Source organism: Dicentrarchus labrax, unplaced genomic scaffold (assembly GCF_905237075.1).
Source record: "Dicentrarchus labrax unplaced genomic scaffold, dlabrax2021, whole genome shotgun sequence".
NCBI lineage: Eukaryota > Metazoa > Chordata > Actinopteri > Moronidae > Dicentrarchus > Dicentrarchus labrax.
Window position 1 is genome coordinate 22063711 of NW_026136712.1, and position 16818 is coordinate 22080528.

A 16818-nucleotide genomic window follows, 5' to 3' on the forward strand; every position below is an offset into this window, starting at 1 on the left:
GCTCATGCCTTCTGGATGTTGATTTTGGGTCCAGTCTGTGCTTGAAGACAAATATTCAATTCATATAGAAAGAGAAATGTAAGCTATACAGAGGATGCTAGGTGAAAATATAGACTACAGCACCTTACATGTCTGGGTACATTTTGTTCTTTGTTGTACTTTTCTTATTCCCATAGAAAGGGGGGGGGGAACATGCACGATCATACATCATGTTGAAGCATTCCTAGTCCTAGCTACTAGCCACCTAAACAGTGCCCTGCAATGAAAGAGAAAAGTCTTCTTGCTAAACTCACTGTGAACCAGTGTTGAAACAGACAGAGCTCCACCACATCAGGGGCGACAAAGAAATACAACAGCTGTCAATAAAAGGTGATGCAGTGATAACACCTGTTGCCAGTTCAACCAGTTGACTACCTAGTTACTTATACAGTATATATATGTATGTATATGTATGTATGTATAACCACATAGTAACCACGATGGAAATGAGTCATGCTAAAAGACAATGCATGAAGTACATTAAATGATTCTTTGGTTTTCTCATGTTTGACTGAGGGCAGACTGGATGTTACAGTGACTCACTATCGCCTCCTTTGCTCCTCTCTGTGATTTTTGGGTCGTGTTTCTGTCCATCTGATGAACGCAAGACCAATAGTCACTCTCCTTCCACTTTTTTGGTCTCAACAAACTCAAGAAGACATCTGGTTCTTCAGCTACTAAATGTTCTACTTCCTTCAGCAGCTATTTGCCAACTTATCGGAGCTACAGTGTTCTATTAGGTTCATGAGAACGAAGAGACTCAACCGCAGTCTGTGTGCAATAGTAAAACACACTTTACCCCATCTGCACTGTTCCCCTCTTACATAACACAACCATACACCGCACAACACTGTCAGACAGCGTCACGATGACGCTCACACTGCCACTGCCCAAAGATCAGTAACATGGCAAAGAGATAGAACAAAGCCTGGAGCTTGAGGAGGCACAGTATTCTGCAGGGACAGAAGCACAAAGCCGGCCGATGTAGCTTCAAACAGAGACAATAGAGGTGAAGGCAGTGTGACTAATCAGAGAGGAAAAATCACTGGTTTGAAACAATCACACTGGAGAAATCCAGCCTTAGTAGAGCATTTAGATTCGATATGCTTCCTTACACATGAGCACAGAGACTAGAGGCTTGGTTTCACCTCAAATGACCTCAAACACGAATAAAAGAAAACGAGCTAGAGTGGCTCAATCTGCTTGGTCGGTACTGAGGTTGCACAGGACGCCAAGGCGTCTTTTCACAGTGTGAAAGACGGAAGAAAAAACATACAGATTGAGCTTTCTGACAAAAAAACTCTCCCTTTCTCAAGTCCATCCACTGCTGCACTTTATCTTTTCCCCAACAGATGCTCTGCCTCTCACCTGCAGCACTCTGCCTGCAACCTTATGAGCTGGAGAACACACAAAACCAACAATAACTCTGATAAGGCACCTCACTACAATCCAATGAAATCTTATGAAATACTGGCTGTGATCATGGTACAGACTATATAAACTGTAGAATACAACTGTATAGATTCTGTCACAGTATGTTTGAGAAAACAGCTGGAAAACATCTATTATTGACTATAATTCTGTTTTTGTCCACTGGGCTAAGAAATGAAAAGGCTCAAGAGGGAAGAAAAAACCTGAACAGATTGTGCTTGTGTGACTGTGGGGATAAAGTGTTCTGTAGTATTACTCACAACCCCCCACACATTGGACAAAAATCCTTCCCTGGAGAACAAATAGTTTTGGCTTCACATGAGCGCTACCATAGACTGGTGTCTTGCAAAGATTGGACTTGAAAATATGACAATATTTACAGAGGGATTCCAATCACTCGAGGATGCTCCCTGGTGACAGTTAAGCGATACAAATACTAATAGAGCATTCCCGTCATTTTAGGAAGAGATCGACACATAAATTGACTGCTTCTGTAAGTAACAATAGGGGACAGTGAATAGAAATAACTACTGCCCCGAGAACAAGCTGAACACTTTTACATACAACTTATTTACATCATTTACAGTACGTTTTGTTTTCTTTCCTATACGGTTTTGCAAATGTCAGGATGATAGTGAAAAATGCCCATCCTAAATTTCCAGAGCTTAGATTATAATTATTATTATTAAATTTTTTGATAAATCAAAGGTCAATGCTTCAACTCAGTAAGCAGGGCTGCTTTATCAAAATGTTGGGTTTTGTGCATTTAATCCACTGAATTCACCAAAAATGGACATTCCCAATCTGATCAGTTCATTGACTTTCACAACATTTCACAATACCCATGTAAATTGCTAATAAAGATTTCCTTTTCCTTTTAAGACCATTTTATGCCAAGTTCATAATGATAATGCAAGAACACTGTTTCAAAGAGCAATGAGCTTTTAATCCATAAGAATATTAAGTCACTGGAATTGGAATGTAAAAAAAAAAATTCAATTATCCTCGATAAATAAAACAAAAACAAAGCCATGCAACCTAAACAATAAATAAAATGGTCTCTCAGGTGCTGTTAACAAAAGTACATTTTAAATAAGTATTAAACATTTGGCACAGCGGTAGGCTATAGAGTCATTAATCCCTGAACAGGCAATAAAGTTGCCTAATGGGAGGGAAAAGCCTGCTGTTTATTCTGGCATCGTGTCGTCTAAAATGTTGAATGTTGAAAAATTGTGACATTTTTAAATGATAGGTCGATATTGTGACAGTAATTATACATCTTACGATAAGTCGATAATGTAATTATTGTGACTGGCCCATTTCCATACACCATAATCGACAATTTTAATCAATATCAACCACACCTGATACCATCGAGCCTTGGAAAGCACCAAGATTATCCATGATGAGCTGGAGGACAGGATGTGTAGAAGGTAGGACGCACAAATACATACACAGTACAAAGAAAGCACGACAAGTCAATCAATTGCCCAGCTGATCTCTCGACAATCCACTCCATCCATCAAACACATCAAACTCAATCTGAAAAGCAGCCTCGCCCTGACATTCGAGCTTCATTCAACAAAACAGAGCCTGAAGCACTGTTGGGACTACAACGCTCGGCTGAATACACTCCTGAACAAACATACAGATGGTGCTTGTTCAGCAACCACAACAACCTGAGGAAACTTGTTTACCCACATTATCAGTGGGTAACGATAGCATGGCAGGATCTAAACCCTCAACGCTTCAATACAACCCAATGGTGAATTCCTTTCATAATTTGCATTTCATGGTGGGAAATTGCATATGATTACAGAGCCCTGATACAGTGCCAGCCACTCTACAGTACAGTATGGGTGCTGACAAACAGGCGAAACACACACGATACAGTCGTGAGACACTGCCCACACACACACTTGGATCCGCCAGTGTGAGTCATCCAAAAATTACATTCAGCATCTCTGGTTTCAGCAGCAGAGCGGTGGGGTTAAGGCTTGGGTCCTCTGTTGTGGAGTTATTGTATTCTGGCAGTCTAACAAACAGAGAAAACAAACAGCATGTGGAGCTGCTGGAAAACAAAATCATTGTTTTTCCAGGGAAGGGTCATCAAGCTCAGTTCATACAGTTATAACCAACTCCTGTAACCATTTATAGCAGCTGCCCTGCAACAGCCTTGCTCAATGGTAGCTTTTGTGGGTAATTATTCAAATCTCCTTTGACAAACCTGTTTAAGCTTTTTTCCCCAAGAACCTGAAAAAGCTCCAGGCAAACTTTCGCCAATATGGTGACGGACATATTATCATGTGGCAATTTTAACAACTCATGTTTTGTCTCACAACTTAATAAAACAAATATTAATCTTGAACCAAGGAACAAAAAATGTTTTCAGTTTAGGCTCTGCCAATTTCTGCCTAACAGACCTCTTCATCTCAAGGAGTGCAAAAAAGGTTGATTTTTTTTTTTTAATAGAGCATAGACTACCGCCCAATCCTGCACGATTAATCGATTAGTCATCAGCTATTAAATAAAATAAAAGGTGGGATCAGCCATTCTGGAAGGAAAGTTGACTGTTGAAACTCATTCCCTGGTTGACAAATACGAACGCTTTGGCAACTCAAAGTGCTGGTATAAGACATTAATGAGACTGATAATCGATTAATCAATTTGAGTCATTTAAGAAAGAAAAAAATCCAAATTCTCTGATTTCAGCTTCTCAAATGTGAATATTATCTTTAATCCTCTATGATAATAAACTGAATATCATTGGGTTATGGATCAAACAAGACATTTGAGGACATCACCTTGGAACTTGGCTTAGGAAAACAAACTTACCTGCAAGCAAGGAAGCACTTGAATTTCCCTTGGGATAAATAAAGTATCTATCTATTTCACCTGTAGGTGGCGCTAAAATGGCCATAACTCAGTGCTCCTGACTCTGACTCACATGCAATTTTGTGCAAGTCATCCTTCAGTGAAATACACTATTAATTCCTGACAGGATTTAGGTATATAGATATTCAAAACATACATCCAATATCAGCCAATCAGACCGAATACGTGTATTTTGATGCAGACCTACAGTTCATTTTCTAGCATTGAAGTCACATATAAGCACTGTTGGTGGAGCTATAACCTCTAAGTACTTTGTGCTTGACACTTAATTGTGATATTATGTTCTGTAATTCATGTTCCCGATCCCCACCTTGATGCTGCTTGATTTAACAGCTGATATTTGTCATCTCTCCTCAGTGGAGAAACAGACTTGAGTGTTATCTAAATGGGAGCTGGCACCTCTGGGCCTCTTCATCTTCCCGGCCTTTAATGAATTAATAAAGACCGGTTAGTTTCTCTAAACACAGCCCCACGCAAAGCTCCGCTACCTCAACGGATCGGCTCAAAACCACCCCGGGGACCCACCACTGCAGCACCGACTGCCACACCAGCGAGCATCAAGACTCCTACAATCAGCACCCAGCAGCGGGTCAAACTGGCAGCGGCGCTCTGCTTTTCCTCACTCCTGCTGACTCCTTAATGATGCAGCCTGCTGATGACAGGAAGAAACCCCACTGCTGCAGTTCTGCATGATGGCATTTTCATACTCGACCCTTCAGCAGGGACTCCTCTTGCTAAGTCTTACAGCTTCTCTCTCCCTTTGCTGTTCATTGCAGCTGCAATTAGCAGTCATTTTTTTATTGATAAATCTGTCTTTTATTCTTCCAATTAACTGATCGGTCTATAAAATGACAGAAAATGGTAATGCCCATCACCCACAGTAGCATCTCCAAATAGCTTGTCTTGAACGCAAAGACACTTGTTTCATAATGATATAAAACAAAGATAGAGCAGTAAATCCTCACATTGGACAACCTGGAAACAAAATGTCTCTCATTTTATCTTGCTACATGACTCAAACAATCAATAATCACCATTCATTTCACATTCATCAACTAATCACTTCAGCACTACTTTTCATACAAAAACTGCATATTTTATCACCACCCATTCACTCTCCTTCCTCATCATCTTCCTCCACCTTCCCTCCTCCTCCTCCTCCTCCTCCTCCTCCTCCTCCTCCTCCTCCTCCTCCTCTTCTGTGGTTTCTCTCCAGCTCCAGCTACTAACGATCCAAAAGAAACCTCCCACAGGTCACAACTACTACTCATTGTGCGCCATTGATCCCTCGTTAGAGCCTTTTCAGGGAAAGAGCAGGTGCGTTTGTGTGTGTTTTCATGTAACCTGAAGTCAACAGTCAGCCACAATCTGAAGTGACTCCTATCATTTCCTTGATAGCACAAATTCTCAGGTCAAGTTACACCATCCTGCTTCTACAAGGAACCATTAACTCTTATTAAATACGTCTTTGGCTCAGTAAGCACACATGCCCTTCTCCTCTTGCATCCACCAGCACCTCTTCCCTGTTTAGGCACTCCGGCTCTCTCTGGGCGTTTTCTTGCGGAGGAGTGTGGAACGGTGACAAGTTTCCTCACATAAAGGAAAACCCTTGTCTTGCTTCCGCTGCCGAAATCTACCTCGCCTGGAGAGCTGCCCTGAGTGAAGAGTAACACCTCTCCATCGCCTGCCTCTGTTGAAGAGGAGCTTTGTTGTGGGTATAACAATGGAGGATCTGAATGCTTGTCACCATTCGACTCTGGAGTTTCAACATGAGCAGGGTGGTCCGTTCAGTTTCCCTAGAATACCTCTGATGACTCTGTGACTGTATTGAACTCGTCGAAGCAACTCAGATCGGCATTCCAGCTTGGTTGCCAATAGCAGGGTCAACGGTAAAGTTTCTGAGTGAAGGTATCAATCCATCTACAGAACTGACAGCTTAAGAAATCTACATAAAGTCATTACCACCAATAAAGACCCTAAATGAAGATTGCCAGTTATAGAATAACGATCTGCTTTCACTCAGACAGATGAGGTCTGGCTCAGCTGTACAGTGACAGCTTCCCCTCTGCAATGTGTGGAACAACTGGAATTGAACTGCCCCAGGGGCAAAGGTTTGGGGTTGAAACAGGTGGAATTTACATGACTATTGTAAAATAAATAAAGCATTGTAAGCTGAGGTAGAGGGGAGATCGACTGCTGCTAAAAGGATCAATTGTGGACTAATTGATACACAGATAATTAATAGATTACAGTTCTGTGAATTGATTCTATTTGACTTTTTTTGTGGTTTGTCAAATTTGAAGAATCGCTTTTGACTCTGACTGAATAAAGAATCGATCTACATTTAAGAAACACAATAAAGTGCCTTTGTAGAGCAGCATCAACCTCTAGGAGCTGGACACAAGCAGGCAGTCTCACACTGAAGTTATCCAGCATCTTTTTCTCCTGGTGACTGGACATCAATTCTTTATCATTAAATGACTTCACAGCACAACAGAACACAGTTCTGTGATACCAACGTGGAAAGACAAGGGCTAAGACACCAGGCAGGTCAACGGAGTCAAAGTTATCCGAGGTCTGTCCTCTATCACCGTCCTCTAACTGTCCGTCCACCGGTGCAGCAGGTGTCCCTCAGCGGCAGCAGGAAAAAAAACTACCAACACAGTCCGTCTTACCTTGTAGACATTCTCCGTTATACGGTGCACCTCGTCGGTCCGGGACATCCTTGTAGGAGCGTCAGTCAGAACCATAGACTAAGATTTCCTTTAGGTGAGGCTGAGATGATTTTCCGACCGGTGGCGGGAGAAATAACGCAGGTGTTCGCGGGGAATCGCGGCTCCTGTCTGCGGTGACTGAGAGAGACGAGCTCGTCTGAACGTGGGATCCCTGCTTTTATAGGAAAGTCCTCCGCTGCGCCCACACCGGCTCCCCACGCAGCCACTCAGTCAGTCGGTGCCTCTCGGTTGGAGCGCAGAGGCGGACTCACTTCAGCAGGGGCGGTGCTGCATTCAAAGGCAGTGGGATGTTCGGCGACTTACGACCTGAGCATCCTGACGAAGAGATGGCTCCCACTGTGATAGAAAATGTAAATGTTGTGTACAATGAACAAGGCCCGCAGTAAAAATATGGACACTAAGGAGTGCCTATGTATGTAATGATGAAATAAATAATTAAAGATTTAAAGTTTTTATCATTATTGCTGAAATATTTCACAGTGTCTTGACATGAGACTGATCTATGAAAAGATCAGGTTCCTCTGGTTCCTCCTACTGGTCATAATGGTATTTACAAGAATCCAGCCTGAACAAAAACAACCAATCAGAGCCGGGAAAGATATAGACGCTTTGGGTTGGAGGCTTGAAGGTAATTGTTGGCTGAGTCTTATTTCCAGGGTCCTAGAGCATCTGCATTGAGCCCCCCGTCGAATGAGATCAACTATCTTTCTCGGCTCTGATTCGTTGTTTTCTTGCAGGTCGCAGATTATCTGTCTCGTACTAATGTCAGGATATAGTTAAAGTTTCGAAAAACATTTTCATAAAAATTCCCTCCTGCAGCTTTAATTTCAGATATATTTGAATATGGCTACATTGGTAAGATGAACCTGCTGCTAAAGAGAACCAGGGCATAAATGAGCTGGCCCCTTCAGGTCACTATATGTCGCTATGTTGATAGTGTGCTAAAGTTTAGTGCTAATTTTAGTCATTTTTGTTTGACTTGCTTGTGGTTTGATTGGATGCTGTCTGTGTTTTAAACAGTGATGGGTAGGGGACAGTGAACATGTCTTTTGAATGTTGTTGTAGCCTATTATAACATCTGTTCTGTTCTGGAGTTTTTTTAAATTTGTATTCGGTTTTGCTCTCAGATGCACCAGTCACACATTTCAGATTTTTTATGGACAGACTATTTTTTGGGGGATCTTCTCTTTCTGCAGGGTGGGAAATGGATGGGACTTTCTCTGTGAAGCTGTTAATTAATCGAATCATTTTTCATAATCATTTATTTCAAACGTTAATTAGGCTGCATAATGTCCCTTCTGCCTCCCGAAGAGCCACAATCATCACATCATTATTACTATCAATTAATCCTTAATAACCCTAACCAAAAGCAACAGAAAGTGTACAACAAAAGGGATCTTTACGATGAGTCCCTGAATGCGGCATAGCATTTAAAGAAGCCACGCCTCCTCCGCTGTGTCACACGCTGCCCACGCGCCGCCTCTGCTACAACCATTCAGAAGACCTGAGCAAGCATCTCCACACAGATTGAAGGTCTGTGCCCGTTATACAGTGGGATTGTGTCCACACACACATCAGATCCCTGGGACATGTCCATCATATTCCCACTGTGGTACCTTTACCTTCAGGAATATGTTACCTGTAGCTCAGGCTGTGTACTTCAGGAATATGTTACCTGTAGCTCAGGCTGTGTACTTCAGGAATATGTTACCTGTAGCTCAGGCTGTGTACTTCAGGAATATGTTACCTGTAGCTCAGACTGTGTACTTCAGGAATATGTTACCTGTAGCTCAGACTGTGTACTTCAGGAATATGTTACCTGTAGCTCAGACTGTGTACTTCAGGAATATGTTACCTGTAGCTCAGACCTTCCACCTGTGTTTTTCTCACACTATTTAACATACCTGGTCATAACTGTAACTGCTCATCATGTGTTGTTTTTACCCTGCTCTATATTTGTGTGGCTCCTCTCCTTTTGGCTGAGTGGGCTCTGCTCGGTATGAGTGGGATGGCGCCACATTTTTCTTGGATGTCAAAGCCTCGTAATGGTGGGTTGGGGAATCCCACACATTTAACACATCACAATCTGAAAGGCCTTTGAACGAGACTTCACAAAAAAAAGAGACAAAGGCAGAAGATAACCTGGACCCGTGTGAAGAGAGGACTGTCTCGCCTTTTGTGTTCTGCAACACATTTTTAGGTGAGATAAAACAGGCGAGATATTTTAGGGCTGGTGGTAGCGAGGATAATAAAGTGGATCCTCAGCTCACTATCAGAACAGACTGATTTTGCTTCGATTGTCACATCTGATTAAAGCGGATCCCGAGGAGACCCAACTGCAGACAGTGGAAATCAATCAGGTATGTTTGGTCTTTACCAGAGCGAGCAGCAACATTCTCACTGTCAGCGAGGCTATTGATTTACTCCTCTGTGAGTATTCAACCCCCTCAATTAGTTTCCATAATTGAATGTAGACTTCAATTATGTTTGCTGACTGCCAATCCATCTCAAAGTATAATTATACACAAATGAATTAAGATAATGATTGTTAATCACAGTAAATAATAGCAGAGCGGCAGACTTGAGTTGGGCTTTAAATCACAGCAATGAGGACCCGAGACTTGATTGAGACTAGAAAACCAAAAAGTCTCAAATTCTGGAAAAACCTAGAAACAAACAACAAAATTGAACAGCAACAGATACACATGGTTTGGTCTCCATCATATAAAAACACAGGTTTAAAAGGGAAAAGTCATTTTAATGGCCAACATTCAACAGTGTGAACTTGAACTTGTTTCAGTTTTCTTCAGATTTGCCTCCAGAACTGATTTAAAACAGATATTTTCACGACAGACTCAAATTAAAAAACTGGATGTAGACTTCAGACTTGGACGAAAGGACTGAGACGGCGAGAGTTAAAAAAATGTTAGGGTTAGTGCCAATCAGAAGCAGAGTAGGGCATAGGGCGAGTCTTTGTTAAAGCTGAAAATGTCCTTGTTAAAATGGATTAAAAAATACCAAAAGAATTAGGTTTATGGGTATGTTCTGGTTCTGGCTAAGGTTAGGGTTGAATTAGGGCACTGGCACCTTTACTGGTCCTGTTAAGGCAACAACATATATAGTGTTAATTAGTAAGCTTTAGCACTGTTTAAAGGTTTTAGTGACATCTAGTGGATCTGGGCTACTGTAGAAACATGGTGGTTCAACATGGCGCCCTCCCCTGAAGGCCTCTGTAGATAAATGTCTCGATCTAAGGTAACGGAAACACAACAATTCTTATTTTCATGCATTACACGCTCATGAAAACATGCCTTTGATTATTATATTCCATTTCTGACAATAGATCCTCCTCAATGTTACACACTGGAGCTTTCATGCTGTTTTGCTACAGTTACTTAAGACTTGACTCCCTAAAGACTTTTTTTTATTACTTTTTCTTGGTGTATGCCTTTATTTGATAGCCATCAGTTGTCAGATGACAGGATGTGAGGGGAGAGAGAGATGGGGAATGACACGGAGCAAGGGTACCCTGTTGGATGTCCTCCAGTCAGCTCTGACTTAAGACTAAGACACAAACATTCCAGTATTAAATGATGATAACACTTGTCGCATGACTTGGACTTGTCCTTTAGGACTTGTGACTTTACATTAGACTTTTTATTATAAGACTAGAGCCTTTACATGAACTCAACTGATGTGAGATTTGACTTGGACCTCCCTATATGACTTTAAAACAGTTCTGCCTGTAGGTATATTTAGTCCAAAGTGGAGGTGTAAGCAGGTAGGCAAGAATCTGGGTGGGCAGGACACACACACACCTACACACCTGAAGCATCCATTCAGCAGCGTTTGATCTCCTCTTCATGTACATCCCACTCACCATCGTCCTCTCCGCCTTTTCTCTCTGCTCAGCTCCACGTCCGTGATTCATCAGCGCGGCGACTTGTCTGTGCGTCGCCCACTCCCACGCAGCCCCAATGAGCTTGTAGTGCACAGTCAGCTGCAGAATGGAGCCGGTCCATTCAAAAAGAGTACATGAGTGTGAAGTGGATTCCAGTAAGACAAAGACACCAACTCAGGCTATTTCAGGCTCACAGGAGGCCGGGATGATGGAGCGTCACTGCACAGGCTTTGTTTAGGGAGAATACTTCAAGGCTATAGATAGGAATATTTCATGGCTGCCTTTCACTTTGCAAAGGTCTAGCTGATGCTTTTGTCCTGTAGAAACAGTCTTCAATAACCTTTATAACAATAGTGAAGAGTGCAAACAAGGTCACGCTGTGCCAATAGTTTCCATCTGAGACGTAAATGCTGGAAAATAAATAGAGAGAAAGAGAGGGTTGTAAATGGGTTCTCTTGTCTGTGTGAAGGTACTGAAAGGTTAGATTTCCTTTCTCTTCATTTGTAAATGAAATGAAAATAAAATCTTTTTGCAGATGGATGACGAAGACCATTAATGTGCTCCCTTAACTGCCTCCACTCTTCTGGTATCAGACTTTACAGCACAAAAATGCTTTTAAAAGTGCTGCCCCCTCTTCCTGGAAGGATGTACAGCGGGACCTATTATCATTATCAAAAGATCAAGAAATTGGTTTTCTTGGTCAAGGTGATTGTTCCTCAGCTGTCACTGAAATCGTAACTTAATAAAATTGTGCCTGACCTTGTATTCCATATTAACTGGGTATTGTGTTGACTCATCTGTAGTGTGTGTGAGCTGTATTTACCTGTATTGTATTGAACCTGCTGTAACAATGTATGCTGCCTTTTACCTGGTTAAATAAGGGATATATAAATATATATATATAAATATAAAAGGGCTGACTCACAGTCCAGTTCATACTAAAGATGTTGGCTGGGGTTGAGCTCAGTGGTCTGTTGCACCAAGCTGAGAGAAGTGTGTCCTTATGGAGCTGGCTTTATGCGTGAAGATGTTGTGTTTCAAACAAGTCTTAAAACCCGTCTTCTGTAGCATTAGTTCCTCTGCCTTATAGTGCAGGTACTGACTGTAGTGCAGGTACTGACTGTAGAATAAGTACTGACTGTAGAGCAGGTACTGACTGTAGAACAGGTACTGACTGTAGAATAAGTACTGACTGTAGAGCAGGTACTCTGCAGCAGAGGTTTAGAAAATATCTGTCGCCACCTTGTGTTCACTCATGGAAGATTTGAATTGTGGCCTGCAGTGAGGCGACGGAGAGTATGACAATTAAAAAAACACTTTTATTGTAAAAAGAATGTACAGAGAGGTACAGAGGTACAATTTCCAGACCCATATTAAGACGATGCTGTGCTGATGAAACGACGTCTGCAGCCTGACTATTAGTCATCAGTGTTTTTGTGTCTGTAAGATTAACTGATTTACAGATTAGTTAGATAGATCTTCAAAGATACACAAGCCTAAGCCTCATGAATGTAGGTCATCGTTCCTGCTGCAATTTAACACAGGTCTATACGAGCCAATCTGAGCATGATATGCACAGTAAAATAATTACAGGAGCTGATAATACTCGGTGGGTAAAGTTATTACCTTGAACAGATTAACAACTGTTGTCTGGGCTTCATAGGTAAGCCCACAGCCGATATGATTAGCCCTTTCTCCAATGACACTGAACTAATCCACAAGGGGAGCAGAGAATTAGATTAGTTAAGCTGCTTGAAAAAAGGTCAGACTGAGAGAATATTCGACGAAACAGACGCTTATGCAAATGTTTCCGTACTTTACAAAAAGTTCTGGGGCGGGTCAAATGAGTCGTATGAAAGCAAAGCCGGTACGAGTGAGGCAGCCTGTAGGCCCGTACTGTGAGAGGGTTCTGGTTCCATCCCGCCTGCATTAAAGGGTCAGCCCACTCAAATTTCAACAAAGACATTTTATCACTCAGTCCTGCTGCTGTCTGGCCGGGATCATAGTTCTGCTTTTATTTGCCAACTGAAACAACATTTAGTCCTTCAGTGTTTGATTTTTATTTATCGTCAATAATTTTTTTAAAGATACTGTGAGGAGTTTGTAACTGGTTATAAAGAGTCTAAATTTCATTCTGATGCCTCTATGTGACCTTCACACACAAAGAGCATCAGCGAGAAGATTTCTATAGAGATATTCTTGACGCCCGCCACCGAGTCGGAAACAATCCCGCTTCTGTCCACAGGGGCCGCCAAAAAGTGTAGCTTCATGGATTCATAAAAAAGTCTTTGGGGAAAGTTCATCATCTACGTAGACTGACAGCTAACAGTACGCAAAGACAGGAAGCACCGTCATGAAACCAAAAAACATCAGAACTTAATTTCTCCCTTTTGGTTTCTGCGTACAGAGACAAGCTTTTTCTAAATGTTAACACTTTTCTCATTACTGACTAGTATTAATATATATATATATAAATTATACATTGTCATAATAATGCACTTAAATGACCTGCAGTACTATCTACAGCATAAACAGATGTATTCTTATGTTTCATTGATTCATCATCTAATACAACATGTTTCTGGCTAAGTTAACCATTAGACTGTAATGTGCAATGAATAACAGAATTATACATGACTTTTCTTTGTTTGGATATCGGCATTATATATGTCGCCCTGCTCTCTAAATAACTGTTTTTAATTTCAGTTTAAGATCATTTCTTTGGTAGAAAGTAGTCCCAATAAAACTGTTTTCTGGCAACAGATGCTGCTGTTGAGTTAAAAAACCTGATAAGATAAAATTCTGTTTGTAATTTGGGTGAACTGACCCTTTAACGGAGCCCATTAAGAGGATGATTCGATGAGTTACAGTAACACATACATGCAGTTAAGTTAAGTCGATGTGTGTAAAATGAACACAGAGGAAGAACACTCAAACGAAGGTTAGGCACAATATTCTGATGTCACAGGTCTTCATGGTTCAGATCAGCGTGTCTCGCTGCAGCGAACCGGTCCCGGCCGCCGTCGGGTGTCGGCTGCCGCTGGGTGTCGGCCCGCAGCAGACGAGGACAAACAGCGGCTGGATGACGAGGAGGAAGCTCAGTATCTGAGAGTGGCTGCTGTTACTTCACGGCAGGAGAGAGAGAGAGAGAGAGAGAGAGAGAGAGAGAGAGAGAGAGAGAGAGAGGTCTCCCGCTAATGTTCGTGTGGTTGTGGGTTCATGTTGGACTTGTTGTGGAGAAGGTCCAGCAGATGAGCTGAGGGAGGTCAGTGGCGTTCCTACGCAGCGAGCAGCTCTCGCTCCGGCTTCTTTCTGGGACGTTCCCTCTCTGGAACACAAACACATACACAGACTTACAAAAGGCAGCAGGCTGCGGCAGCGAGAACCGGGGGAGCCATCGATCAGTCGATTAAACGTTTAATTTGGATAAAAGAACTGTTAATATTTCAACAGCAGTTAAATAATGTAAGGAACATTTCAGCTGCTTTTAAAATACGATTGAGTTATTGAAGAATGTGATTAACAGATTAACAGGAATAAAACCTTCATTTACCTCGTCAGTGAACATGATTTCTGTCTGATATTCATCTGCAACGCTGGTTGTTCAATAAGCAACTCCCATGATCCCACGCTACTTCACAACATCCACAAACTACGTCTGTTGTCAGTGTGTTGATGTCAGAGACCCCCTAGTGGCACAAATGATTACACATCTACAATAAAGAAAGGGAAGTGCGAGGGAACGAACCCGGTTTCTCCTCCGAGGCCTCTGGGACTTCTGGCAGCTGGTCTGAGGGAACCTCGGGAAGCTCAACGTCTCCCTGAGGGACAGTTTAAAAGACGAGAGAACAGAGACGACACGAGATGAGGAAAAGGTTGAAGAGCAGAGCTGCTTTGGATCCTCTGAGCCACTGATTTCATCTACATGAAGGAGTTCAACCCTCGTACTGGCGGTGATTAGACCAACCTGAGTTATGGCCTCCAGCTCAGCCAGAACAGCATCCTCATCTTCTTGTGATAAAGATCCAGCCAGCATCTCGTCTATTTGCTGCGGAGACACAACGAACAGCTTTATATTGCAGGTCAGAGTTCAGCTGAACGTCTTTAAAGTCAATCGCTGTCCTGTATTCCTGACATAAAGATTGAGGCTTACCCTTTGGTACTCAATGGCATCTTGGGTTTCATCCATAATGCGCTCTACTTCTTCAACAGACATCACCTAACGCGGGAAGAACAGAGCTCGTCAGTAACCGGTGACACAGGCAGAGGATGTGATGCATCACACGTGACTTTACTTCGCCTACCTCGTGCATTTTCTTCAGACACTCGTTTCCAACCTTCAACCCGTCGATCACTTTCCTTTCGATCTGGGCAAACTCCAGGTCTTGAACCTGAAATGAGCCGAAAAGAGAAGAACCGTTAGTTTCCCCTTAGCGTCGCCGCTACACGCCGGGTGGGTCGGATCCTCCGATGCTCACCATGCGCTCCAGGTTGCCGATCTGGTTCTCCGTCTTGTCCAGAAGTTGATCCTGGTAGCGTTTCTTTTTCAGTAGGAGGAGTGCTTTACTGTTCGAGTCACAAAGACAGTGAAGGGGTTAATATTTAGTTTTGTGATACAGTGTTATAAACGTAAACTGAGGGCTATGGTGTTGGATGTTACAGAGATAAAGAGATAAATACATCAGACAATCTTCTTTTATACTACAGTTTTGATAAAACTAGATTAAAAATAATAAATATTTCAACGTATCGGTTTACAGTATCACAACACAGTCGCAGGTATCCAATTCACAACCACACAGAGAGAGCTTTTGGTTTTCTGACTATAAACTGAACTTCACATTAACATTGAGCTGTAATCCGTTCCTATACTCACTCTTTTTTGCCATTTTTCAGCAGCTGCTTGGCTAACAGTCGCTCCTTATCCAGCTGCAGGTTGATCCTCTTCTGATACTGCCTCAGTTTATCTCTCTGCTGTTTCAGTTGCTGCAATAAGGAATCAGAGACACAGTCAGTACACCCACACATATACCTCATTAACATCATACAGCACCTTCTTGTTGTGCTATGCAGCTGTCAGTGCCATTACAGTGCAGGCAGACAGGCTGCTGTCAAACTCTACAGTAGCTGCAATCTGAGTATCTGCAGTAAATCATTCACCCTGTAAAACACCAGTCATAAGAAATAATTATGAGACTTTCAAGGCCAGACTTACATTATGCTCCTGGGATAAAATCGGCATACAAGTAGCAGAGCACCACTTTCATTTAAGTAGTTAATATCTCAACTTTTAAAAGGGAGTTATAGTGTCTTAATGGTGCAGCTTGAAGGCTGAAATTAACACACCACAGCCTAAATAATGATATTGTTCAGATACAGCAGAGCCGAATTGAAGAGTATGTCAGAGAGTGTTAATGGTGAAGTTTTATTATACATATATTTGGTGTCTCCGGCTGGTGACACGCAAAGTTATGAAATGACCACAATTTTTCAACGCGGTTCGGCGTGGCTCGCTTCCGTTCCATGACAGGGGGGGCTAATGCTAGCTAGCCTGTGACACTTACCAGAATCGCTTTGTCTTGTTCTGTAACTCGAGTTTGTTTCTTCTTCCCGAAAAGATTTCCCATCCTGACTCAGCATCCCAGCTACAGTGTGCAACCGGGAACCGAACGGGAAACTTCTCCGCTTTCAAACTGTTTTCTAACTTGCAGTGAAAAGAGAGAGACTAGTGGAGCTTCTCCTCCATTATTTGTGTAGTCATCTGTGTCCACACCCACAGCAGGAAGGACGGCATCTGGGCAGGGACAAAAACCGGAG

The 16818-nt window shown here is 42.2% G+C and overlaps 2 protein-coding genes across 7 annotated transcripts in view; both read right to left on the bottom strand.

Moving 5' to 3' along the window:
• The window catches only part of baiap2b (BAR/IMD domain containing adaptor protein 2b), a 72059-nt gene extending 64710 nt beyond the window's left edge, over positions 1-7349 (bottom strand). For 2 of the 6 annotated variants that reach the window (XM_051417023.1, XM_051417020.1), the window contains exon 1: positions 7041-7347. In XM_051417023.1, the coding sequence (XP_051272983.1) occupies positions 7041-7115 (75 nt within the window). In that variant the 5' untranslated portion in view covers positions 7116-7347. Of the gene's footprint in view, positions 1-7040 lie in introns of all 6 variants that reach the window. The other 4 variants (XM_051417026.1, XM_051417024.1, XM_051417022.1 and 1 more) reach the window with 3 other exon arrangements.
• A 4951-nt stretch (positions 7350-12300) lies between these two features.
• Positions 12301-16796, bottom strand: chmp6b (charged multivesicular body protein 6b). The gene is made up of 8 exons (XM_051417085.1): positions 16566-16796; positions 15878-15987; positions 15480-15567; positions 15306-15392; positions 15155-15220; positions 14969-15049; positions 14750-14822; positions 12301-14329 (listed from the first exon to the last, which is right to left on the bottom strand). The coding sequence occupies exons 1-8, from the start codon at positions 16626-16628 to the stop codon at positions 14280-14282; spliced, it is 618 nt and encodes a 205-aa protein (XP_051273045.1). The 5' UTR covers positions 16629-16796; the 3' UTR covers positions 12301-14279.
• Between the last annotated feature and the right edge of the window lie 22 nt (positions 16797-16818).

Bases quoted from the DNA above. Each gene is read 5' to 3' on its own strand.
- chmp6b (XM_051417085.1), bottom strand. From the start codon at position 16,628: ATGGGAAATCTTTTCGGGAAGAAGAAACAAACTCGAGTTACAGAACAA. The intron at 15,988-16,565 runs GTAAGTGTCACA...TCCTTATTGCAG, and splicing joins AACAAGACAAAGCGATTCTG to CAACTGAAACAGCAGAGAGA. The intron at 14,330-14,749 runs GTTCGTTCCCTC...TTTGTGTTCCAG, and splicing joins GGCCTCGGAGGAGAAACCGG to AGAGGGAACGTCCCAGAAAG.